At 37.6% G+C, this 12,005-nt stretch overlaps 1 protein-coding gene across 1 annotated transcript; it reads right to left on the bottom strand.

Annotated features, from left to right (window-relative positions):
• Positions 1 to 6,826: 6,826 nt before the first annotated feature.
• LOC149492236 (uncharacterized) lies at positions 6,827 to 8,083 on the bottom strand. Its single transcript, XM_089716790.1, is given in 1 exon segment — positions 6,827 to 8,083. A coding segment is annotated over 1 exon segment (1,257 nt).
• Between the last annotated feature and the right edge of the window lie 3,922 nt (positions 8,084 to 12,005).

The raw sequence follows: 12,005 nt of genomic DNA, 5'->3' as shown, positions 1-12,005 counted from the left end.
TTAATCATGAGGATTTAACTATTCTTTGTAGTTCAGTCACTGCTCCTACCAGTTCAAATGATAAATTGTCCTACAATTGAAACTTCCAAAAGAATTTCACAGAAATGGAAAATAGTAGATGCTTGCTAGCATCCCTCAGAACTAACAAAATCAGACTTAAAAACTCGAGGCCTTGAAGAAAATACGTTTCAACAATCAATTATCTAAACACTCTTCCCTTCATGGAATGCATCTTTCAATTAACAATTCTTACTCTTGGCCTCTAAATATTCTTGGACAGAGGCAGACATGAAACAAATAACAGCATCAGAACCATTTAGGACAACACTAGTCCACCAAAAAAAAAAAAAAAAACATACATTTAGACATGAGGAAAATTGCATGATAATGACCCGATAATATAAGGCTTGTACCAAAAAATTGTCCAAATATCTACCTATCTGTGGTAGGATAAATATTCCTAAACTGAATCTCAAAATAATAGAGTAACAGACAAATAGAATCTAAATGAGATTAAAGACTTGAAGATCGTTAAGGAAATTATTATTCCTAATTAGTTAATCATTTATAGTCCTGAATAGCCTAGAAAGTTCTTGTATATAAACCTATGTAACAAGTGCAAACACAAATTCTTCTCAATTCATATATCGTATCAGACCAGTCTTTTCATCACCGGTTCTCTTCTCTGACATCGACTCCCCTTATGCGGCACTATTGACTGGTGCATTGACCTGTTAACGTCAACTTCAGGTTCCTTGTTTTAAGTATTTTATAGAGTGATGCTTTGTTTGTTGAGTTCTTGTGTTTGGCTTGTTTCTTTTTTTTTTATGTGCAACCCAGTGAGTCGCACATGTTTCTTAGGTACTTCTGATGGTTTCAGTTGCTATCGTTGCTGCAATTCTGTTCCTTTGAGTAATTTTTTTTCTCGGTGATTTCTTCTTGTTTATCAATTTTTGTTCCTATGGTCATTTCAATTTGAGAGTGCTTTTATTTAAACATCATGGGAACTCCCAATCAAAAGGCTGTTATCACTGATGCGGTTCCAGTAATGACTAAGATCACAGAAAACAAACTTAATGACTCTAATTATTTGGATTGGAGCAAGACTATTCGAATTAATTTGCGAAGCATTATTAAAGATGATCACCTTAGTAGTGATTCACCAACTGATGATGCGGACATAATTGGTTGAGAGGAGATGCTTGGTGTCGTTGCAAATATGAAATTCTATTGACAATGAGGTAATTAGCCTAATCAATCATTGGGAATTTGTTAATGAACTCATAGATTATTTGGATGTTTTATATTCTGGGAAAGGCAATATCTCTAGAATCTATGATGGTTGCAAAGCATTTTATCGCTTAGAAAAGCAAGATAGACCTCGTACTGCCTATTTTTTAGATCTCAAGCAAATACATGAGGAGCTTAATGTCCTATTGCCCTTTAGTACTGATATAAAAGTGTAACAAGCTCAACGTGAACAGATGGATATTATGAGTTTTTCTTGTTGGTTTACCTCCAGAGTTTGACACTGCGAGATCACAATTTCTTTCTAGTATTGATATTTCTTCTTTGCAAAAACATTCACCAGAGTACTCTCAACCTCTCATTCTTCATATTCTGCCACTAATAATGCTCTTGTAAGTCGTGGAAGGCAAGGAAATAGGGGAAGCAACTATAATTCTGCAAACAGAGGAGGATCTATTGCTCGTAATGTTATAGCTACTAATTGGGGTCCTAATGGAGTAGTTTGCTATTATTGTCATTAACTCAATCAAGGCGCACTTGTTGGAAACTCCAAAATAAACCTCTGCCACATCCAAAGGCAAATGTAGACATTCAGGATCCTACCATTGCTTCACCATCTGGGCAATCGATTACAAGTTCTGCAGGAGAATTTGAAAGTTTTCTTAATATCAAGCATCCTTAAAGTTTACCAATTCCTTTGTTTCTACCATTGCTAATTCAAATAAACCTACTTGATGTCTTGTAGAATCCTCATCGAAACAGGTCAATGATTATGCATGTACAAATCATATGACCGGTAATCATTGACCTGTAACTTTTGTCCCATTAACTTTTGTCATGCACAAATCATATGACAGGTAATCATTGACCTTCTTTTGTCGATGATTATTCTCGAGTTACTTGGTTATACATAATGAAAAGTTGATCCGAACTATTTTCTATCTTTTGTGCCTTTTGTGCTGAAATAAGAACATAATTTAATGTTTCTATACAAACATTACGCAACGACAATACTAAAGAATACTTTTCAGAAATGTTTCAAAGTTATGACATAAAATGGTAGGTAAATTACAATAATGGTCACCTAAATTCACATTTAATTTTATAAGGTCACCTAACTTTAATTTGTCATTTTTGGTAAGTGACCTCTTGTTGAAACAAAAACTAAAGTTGAGTGATTAAAAAATGACAAATAAAATTTTATAACCTAAATAAAACTGAGTATAAAATTAAGTGACCACTGATGTAACTTATTCCATAAAATAGCATTCTACAACAATCCTCATGTTGATACACCTCAAATTGGGGTTGCCGAAAGAAAAAACCATCACCTCCTTGAGGCAGCTCGAGCACTTCTTTTCAAATGAAAGTTCCTAAACCTTTTTAGGTTGATGTTGTGCCCACTGCTTGTTTTTTAATTAATCATATGCCTTGATCCGTTCTTCAAGGCGATATTCCTTATGCTACCCTTTTTCTGTCTATAATTCAACGTGGAAAAAATATTGTTGTTATATTTTCATCAATAGGGACACGTAATATACGTATACAGGATACTATAAACCTATTAGGAATCTAACTCCTAACATAGCTCTATTTACAACTAGTACCCAACTTGTTACAAAGATAGTTAACCCGAGGTCCATTTAGAGCTTTTGTAAAGATATCTCTTAACTGTTCACTTGTTTTAACCTGCCCTGTAGAGATAACACCATATTGTATCTTTTCACGAATGAAATGACAATCAATCTCGAATATGTTTTGTTCATTCATGAAATACTAGATTTGATGCAATGTGAAGAGCAACTTGATTATCAGACCATAAATTTGCAGGCAAGGACGACTTGAAGCCAATTTCCACTAACAACTGATAAATCCAAATTATTTCACAAGCAGATTGTGCCATAGCTCGATATTCTGATTCAACACTCGATTGTGAGACTACATTTTGTTTCTTGCTCCTCCACGATATCAAGTTTCCACCCACAAAGACACAATATCCAGAAGTTGATCTTCTATCAACCTTCGAACCTGCCCAATCCGCATCTGAAAAACACTCAATGTCCAAATGCCCATGATTACTGTAAAGGAGGCCACGACCTGGATTACCTTTCAAGGAGCACAAAATTTGTCCTAAAGCTTCCCAATGGATAACAATAGGAGAAGACATAAACTTGCTTAAGATGCTCCCAGAGTAAGCAATATCTTGACGTGTTACCGGAAGATAATTTAGTTTGCCCACCAATCTTCTATGCATCTCAGGATCATCAAATAGCTCACCACCAATTGAAAGTTGAAAATTAGGAGTCATTGGAGCACTGCATGGCTTGGCACCCAAGTTTCCAGTTTCCTTCAGTAAGTCAAGGACATACTTCCTTTGAGATAAGAAGATGCCTCTCTTATACCTAGACACTTCAATACCCAAAAAATACTTCAACAATCCTAAGTCTTTTGTCTAGAACTGAGTCTGGAGGAATGACTTGAGTGATGTAATGCCTGCTGAATCACTCCCTGTAATAACAATGTCATCAGCATAAACCACAAGTAGAATCCAACCAGTCTTTGTACTTCTGAAAAATACAGAATGATCAGAAGTACTCTTCTGCATGCCAAATTGGTGTACCACATTGCAAAATCTACCAAACCAAGCTCGAGGATTCTATTTTAGGTCATAAAGAGATTTTCGAAATTTACACACTTTACCCAACTCCTCTTGAGCAACAAAGCCTGGCGGTTGCTCATGTAAACTTCCTCCTGAAGATCTCCATGAAGAAAGACATTCTTAACATCCAGTTGATGTAAAGGTCAGTCAAAAGTAGCTGCTAAAGAAATAAACAAACAAACAGAAGACAATTTGGCTACAGGAGAAAAAGTATTAGAGTAATCAAGACCATAAATCTGAGAATAGCCCTTAGCAACTAATCGAGCCTTGAGACGAGCAACAGACCCATCAGGATTCATTTTAACTGTGAAAACTCATTTACAACCAATAGCTTTCTTACCTTCCGGGAGAGGCACAAGATCCCAAGTACCATTAGTATCTAAAGCAGCCATCTCTTTCATTGCTACACACCAACCAGGATGGGACAAAGCTTGGACAATAGTTTTAGGGATAGAGACAGAGTCTAGGTTACTTACAAAACAACGAGATGAAGAAGAAAGATGATCATAACTAACAAACGAAGAAATAGGATAGGTACACTTGCGTTTGCCTTTTCGAAAAGCAATGGGAATGTCAAGGTCTGACTGAGGAGTGGATGGCACAGGCTCAGGTTGAGTGGAGGGAACCGGATCTTCTGTTGAAGTGGTAGGTGGGAAAGTGCGTCAAGAGTTCATGATCTCTTGGAATAAACCTGTTCAAAATGAGGACGGGACGATGCTGGTGCAAGAGGGCGAATAGGAGGAGGAGACGCTGTAGCAGGAGCAGTGCAAGTTCAGGAACAGGAACAGGAGCAGGAGAGCTAGGAAATTGCTGGATAGCGTAGACTAAAAGCTCATCATCCTCCCCTCACTCTAATATATAGGAGAAGGAAAAATGAAGTAGTCTCGAAAAATGAGACATTTACAGAAATAAGATAACGATCAAGATCGGGAGAGAAACAAGGATACCCCTTTGGATGCCGAGAATACCCAAGGAAAACACAACGAAGGGATTTTGGATCTAATTTGGAAACCTAAGGACGAATATCACGAACAAACAAGTACAACCAAAATACGAAGTTCAATAGGGAATAGAAGTTTAGAAGGAAACTGTGAAGAAGAAGAATGAGAGGAAATATTAACTTAATTATTCCCTCAAGAATTGAGGATATAAATAGTACTACATATGTACAATTAATGACAGCTAATTACAGCTATATACAACAGCTAATCATAACACCGCTAAGTACAACTAATGACAACTAACAACAGCTAATCATAACACAGCTAAGTACAACTAATGACAGCTAATTACAGCTAAATACAACAGCTAATCATAACAATCATAACACTACCTCCCCCTCAAGCTGGAGCATACATGTTGTATGTTCCTAGCTTGCCACAAATGTATTCAATTCGAGGTCCTCGTAAAGATTTGGTCAGTACATCTGCCAATTGATCGTTCGAACTGACAAAGGAAGTAGATATGCATCCTGACTCAATCTTTTGTCTGATGAAATGACAATCGATCTCAATATGTTTCGTTCTTTCATGAAACATTAGATTTGAGGCAATATGGAGTGCTACTTGATTGTCCCATATCAGTGTCATCTGTTTTATTTCTCCACACTTCAACTCTTGAAGAAGTTGCTTGAGCCAAACAAGTTCACAAGTGGCTAATGCCATGGCTCGATACTCTGCTTCTGCGCTTGACCTAGCCACAACATCCTGCTTTTTACTTTTCCATGATATCAAATTTCCTCCAATCATGATACAATAACCAGAAGTGGACCATCTGTCAGAGGGAGAACCTGCCCAATCTGTATCTAAATAGCCAACCACTTGTGAATGACCCTTGTTCTCATATAACAGACCTTGCCCAGGAGTGCCTTTGATATATCTCAGAATGCGAACAACAGCACCCCAATGACTATCACATGGAGATTGAAGAAATTGACTAACCACACTCACGGCAAAAGAAATATCCGGTAGCATAATAGTAAGATAGTTTAATTTTCCAACAAGCCTCCGATATTTGCCAGGATCTTTAAATGTCTCCCCCTGTCCTGGAATAAGTTTTACATTGGGACCCATAGGAGTATCCACAGGTTTGCAACCCATCATACCTGTTTCTTCTAATATATCAAGAGCATACTTTCTTTGTGAGATTGCAACTCCAATCTTGGACTGTGCTACCTCAATCCCAAGAAAATATTTTAGCTTTCCCAAATCTTTAGTTTGAAAGTTGTTGAATAAATGCTGCTTTAGTTGAGAAATCCCTTCATGATCATTGCCAGTTATGACAATATCATCAACATAAACAACTAGATAAGTACATTTCCCATGATTTCCATGCCGATAGAAGACTGAATGATCAACGTCACTTCGATGCATGCCAAATTTCTGGACAACAGCACTAAATCTTCCAAACCATGCACGTGGAGATTGTTTCAAGCCATAGAGATATCGACGTAGTCGACATACCAAACTAGACTCCCCCTGAGCAACAAAACCAGGAGGTTGCTCCATATATACTTCCTCGGTCAATTCCCCATGCAAGAAAGCATTTTTGATGTCAAGTTGATGAAGAGGCCATTGATAGATAGCTGCCAAAGAAAGAACACGACTAGGACCCCAAATGTCTGAATGAACAATATCAAACATAGCCAAAGCTTTATTATTGACAATCTTAGGAAATAAAACACAAGATTGTTTTCCAAGTTGACAAGATTCACATTCCAAAACACTTAATGAAGATAAGCTAGGAACTAAATGTTTAAGTTTAAGAAGACTAGGATGACCAAAACGATTGTGTAGAAGCTTAGCGGAAGCAGTAGAAGCTAATGTAATAGTGGCTTTCAGAGGGCATATGTACAAGCCATGTGACTTATATCCTATTCCAATCGTTTTCCCCGTACGCCGATCCTGCACAACACCATAGTTAGCTATAAAAAACAATGCAATCAAGCAGTTCGGTGATTTTGCTAACGGAAATTAAATTATAAGGACAGCCAGGGGTGTATAAGACAGATTGTAAAGTTATTGATGGAATAAGTTGAACGGTCTCAATGCCTTTAACTATAGTTTCTGAACCATTAGCTAAGGTGACTGTGGATGAGTCTAGAGTAGGAATGAGAGTAGAGAACAATGTTTCATTACCAGAAATGTGATCAGAAGCGCCGGAATCAAGTATCCAAGGAGTACCAATTGAGGACTGAGACAAACAAGCAACTAAAGTGCTAGAGTGTTGTAGACTAGATGACTGTTGTTGAGCTTGTTGTTTGGCTGCCTGGAATTGGGCATATTCTTCATATTCTAATCCTGTCAGAGTGATGCAGTTGCTTGATGTACTAGGCAAAGGAAGAATTCCAGCTCCATTACTCTGAACCATATGAGCTGCAGGTCGTCTAGTACCAGTAGATTGATTCTGAGACGGTTTACCATGTAATTTCCAACAGGTTTCACGAGTATGTCCTGGTTTATCACAATAAGTGCAGTGAACCTTATACTTATACCTATTACCTTTCTATTTTTGATTACTATTCTAGATGGCAAAAGTAGAAGCTTCAATGTTAGGAGGTGCAGCTGAAGTGGTGGAAATACGAAGAAGTCGAGCAGAGATATCTTCTAAGGTAAGAACAAAGGAACTAGTCAAAATTTGATCTCGAACAGAGCTAAGATCGGGTCGAAGGCCGATTAGAGCCAAGACCATAAAAAACATGTCTCTTTGTTTTTCTTGTTCAGCAATATTCTCTGTGAAAGGCATAATGGAAACAAACTCATCTTTCAATGTCTCAACTTGCCCAATGTAACTAGCCATATCCATTTGATTTTGCTGCAAATGGACAATATTAGAGACAACATTGTAAATTCGTTGTATATCATTGGTAAACAATGTTTTGGCTTTTGTCCAGACCTTACAATAGGTTTTACAGGACTGAAAAAGAGGAAGTAATTTGGGATCAAGAGTATGCCATAATAGGCTACACAACTGAGCATCAATTCGAATCCATGCTGTCCTATCGGTTGCAACGATATCAGTAGCATTCTTAATAGGATGATCATCATATACTTGGCCTAAGAACCATAGTTCAATAGAATTGAACCAAGAAATGTAATTGCTACTGCCTTGAAGTTTTACAGTAGTAATACTAGTAGAATTAGGAAGAAGAGACTTAATTAGACCTGATTCAGCCATATTCAGTAGCAGAACAGTTACTATAGAAGAGAGAGAATAATAGGGTAATTGGAAATCCCTTAGAAAAGAGAAAGAGAAAAGAAGAAGAATGTATTCAAGCCCTTTGCAGAAAGTGCAGAAGCAGAAAGTGCAGGAAATGCAGAAAATATAGAAGCAGAAAGTGCAGGGGCAGAAAGTGCAGAGAATGCAGAAAATACAGAGGCAGAAAGTGCAGAAGCAAAAATCAGCCCTTCTTTGGCTCTGATACCATATGAAGAAGAAGAATGAGAGGAAATATTAACTTAATTATTCCCAAGAATTGAGGATATAAATAGTACTACATATGTACAATTAATGACAGCTAATTACAGCTAAATACAACAGCTAATCATAACACGGCTAAGTACAACTAATGACAACTAACAACAGCTAATCATAACACAGCTAAGTACCACTAATGACAGCTAATTACAGTTAAATACAACAGCTAATCATAACAATCATAACAAAAACAAGACACTATAAGGAATTGCACCATTAAGCACAGAAGGCATGCGATTAATCAAAAAACATGCAGTAGAGACAGCATCCGCCCAAAATGTTTAGGGTCTTTCATTCGAAATAGAAGTGCCCTAGCAACCTCAAAAAGATGTCGACTTTTTCTTTCTGCATCCCCATTTTGAGTATCAACATAAGATGTTGATAAAATTTAAGACAACAATTTAGTAGATGAGTAATTTTGCTAACAGGTAATATTGAACGAAAAACGAGGCAAACAAAAAACAAAAGACAACGGAAGAGATGGGATGGATTGGCTGTGCCAATACACTGGACAGAAGATGTGGACTCATCAACTAGAGTAACATGACGATTAAATTGTTCAGATTCTTTTACTAAGGATAGGAGACTAGGGTTACCAGTCATATGATCTGTGCAACCAGAATCAAGGACCCACTCTGATGAGGTAGACATAAGACATGTAGTAGGAGTACCTGATTTGGCAACAGCAGCAACTGAGAAATTAGTAGACTTAGAAGAATGGTATCTAGAGAGCTCAGCATACTCCGCAGTAGAAATTGTTATGGTGTTGACAGAAGAAGTAACTGCAGAATCTTGAGTGGCCATAATTGCCCTTGGCGGCTTATTTATCAGTTTTTTACAATACCGTTTAGTGTGACCATTTTCATGGCAATAAAGGTAAATAAGAATGCTCGCCTCCCGATAAATTGCTCCATTACAACAATTATTTCCTTCTCTTCCTCTGTTTCTTGGCTGCGTAACTATCTGATTACGACTCACAAGGGCGCTATTATCATAAGGGATGCGGTATGAGAACCTTTAGTACATAGTAATCTAGCGAAAGTCTCCTAAAGAGTGGTAACGTCATTGCCTGAAAGAAACTGTGATTTGGCAGTTTCAAAAATCGGAGCAAGACCTGCAAGAAAACTCATTACAGCCATTTGTTCTCACTGAGTCTGTTGAACCTTAACATCGGGGCTAAAAGGCAATAAAACATTAAGTTCCTCGTAAATCTTCTTAAATTCCATGAAATAAGCTGTGAGGGGCTTATCTTGCTGGTCGGCCCGATAAAATCCTTTGTAGACCTCATACATACGAGATCGATTACCTTTTCCCGAGTACAAAAATTCAAGATAATCCATCAACTCCTTAACAAACTCACAATGATTAATTAAACCAATTACCTCATTGTCAATCAAATTCCAAAGCTGTAAAAATAACAGAGCATCCTCTCTAAGCCAGATTTCCTAACATCTCCTTCATGTGGATCATTGGTCAAGTGGTCATCCTTATCCAAACTACGAAAATATATACGAACTATTTTACTCCATGCCAGAAAATTGGAGCCAGTAAGTTTGTGTTCTGTTATTTTCTTCCGTAACTACACCACATCAGTGATGACAAGTTTCTATTCGAAAATCTCCGATAGAGTAGTCGTCATGATTTGTGACTAAACGCTCAAAAACAAATGTAGCACAGCAAAGGAAAACTACGATTCTTGGTAACTTGATAGAAGAATAGCAAATAGGCAGCAGCAGAATATAAATTCACAAATTCAGACTGTACCCAGCAAAGCGGCAGCAAAGTTGCAACATGAAAAACACCACAAAAGTCGAAGAGGGTCGATGCAAACACTGGGTTGCACTGTACTGGCAGAATCGAAGCCAGAAACTGAGAGCCGGTGACAGGAGATGGCCGGACGTGCCCACACGCACTGGCGCGTGAAGAATAGCGAAAAAAATATGAGTGGCGCATGAAGCCCACTCGCGAGGATTCCGATGACCGGATTGGGAGGGAGAGTTGATCGGCGGCCTGCTCTTCTTCCTTGGGTGACGGTGAGACAAAAACACTAACCTAAGTGGGTGACCTAGACTGACAGTCACCAAAAAAACACTTTGCCTGTAGTTTCAACACAAAAGAGCAGAGAAAAAAAAAAGAAAACTTAACAGCCCCAGGCTCTAATACCATGTAATTCAACGTGGAAAATATTGTTGTTATATTTTCATCAATAGGGACACATATATATACATATACAGGATACTATGAACCTATTAGGAATCTAACTCCTAACAGAACTATATTTACAACTAGTTCTTAACACTGTCAAAACTCCTGCTTCCTATTGATCCCCATATTTTTCGATGTACTTGTTTTGTTCGTGATGTTCGTCCACATATTACCAAACTTGATCCAAAATCCCTTAAATGTGTCTTTTTAGGATATTCTAGACTTCAAAAGGGTTACAAGTGTTTTTCTTCAACGCTTAATCGTTATCTTGTATTTGCTGATGTCACTTTCTTTGAGTCTACACCTTTCTTTCCTTCCTCTCCTATGTATGATAGTCAAAAAGAGAAGGAGAATCTTCTGGTCTATACCGCATCTCAACCTGTTATTTCACTCAATCCTTCTGCAAAATCTCCATCTGCACCTACACTAGCACCAGCACCTACTAACCTCCTCCAATTATTCATGTTTATTCTCGTAGGTTAGAGGCTCTCGACTCATGCCTGACGCCAGACTCTTCATCACCGGATCCAGCTCCTACCATTCCGAATCCTCTTGATCCCAGCATTGATCTTCCTATTGTTCTTAGAAAAGGTAAATGTAAGTGTACCTATCCTATTTGTTCTTTTGTTTTGTATGACCACATTTCTTATTCTTCTTCTAGCTCTTTATTGTCTTTAGATTCTGTTTCATTTCCTAAAACTATTCATGAAGCATTATCATATCCTGGTTGGCGAGCTGCTATGGAAGAAGAAATGGGGGCTTTGGATGTCAATGGTACTTGGGATTTGATAACTTTGCTTGTTGGAAAAGCTACTATTGGATGTAAATGGGTATTTGTTGTGAAGGTTAAATCCCGATGGCTCTATAGCTCGTTACAACTCTCTTCTTGTAGCCAAAGGTATGCTTAGACTTATGGTGTGGATTATTCAGATACTTCCTCTCCATTACCAAAGATTGCTTCGATTCGTATCTTTATCTCTCTAGCAGAAACTTGTAACTGGCCTTCGTATCAACTTGACATCAAGAATGCTTTTCTGCAAGGTGATTTGCATGAGGAAGTTTATATGGAGCAACCACCTAGGATTGTTGCTCAAGGGGAGTATGCGAAAGTTTGTCATCTTCGCAAATCATTTATGGGTTAAAACAGAGTCCTCGTGCTTTGAGGTAGATTTAGTAAAGCGGTTTAAGTATTTGGAATGCAGAAAAGTAAATGTGATCATTCAATATTCTATAGGAATTCTAAGAATGGCATAATTCTTAGTAGTATATGTTGATGATATTGTTATTACTGATAGTGACAATACAGGCATAGCATCCCTAAAATCCTTTCTTCACTCCCAATTTCAGACAAAAGATTTGGGTTTGTTGAAGTATTTCTTGGGTATTGAAATAATAAGGTGCAAGAAAGATATTCTTT

Source organism: Jatropha curcas, unplaced genomic scaffold, assembly GCF_041381405.1.
Source record: "Jatropha curcas cultivar XTBG-Jc1 unplaced genomic scaffold, XTBG_Jcur_1.0 HiC_scaffold_46_pilon, whole genome shotgun sequence".
NCBI lineage: Eukaryota > Viridiplantae > Streptophyta > Magnoliopsida > Malpighiales > Euphorbiaceae > Jatropha > Jatropha curcas.
Note: the sequence above shows the minus strand (reverse complement) of the source record. Positions and strands in the feature narration are given on the sequence as shown.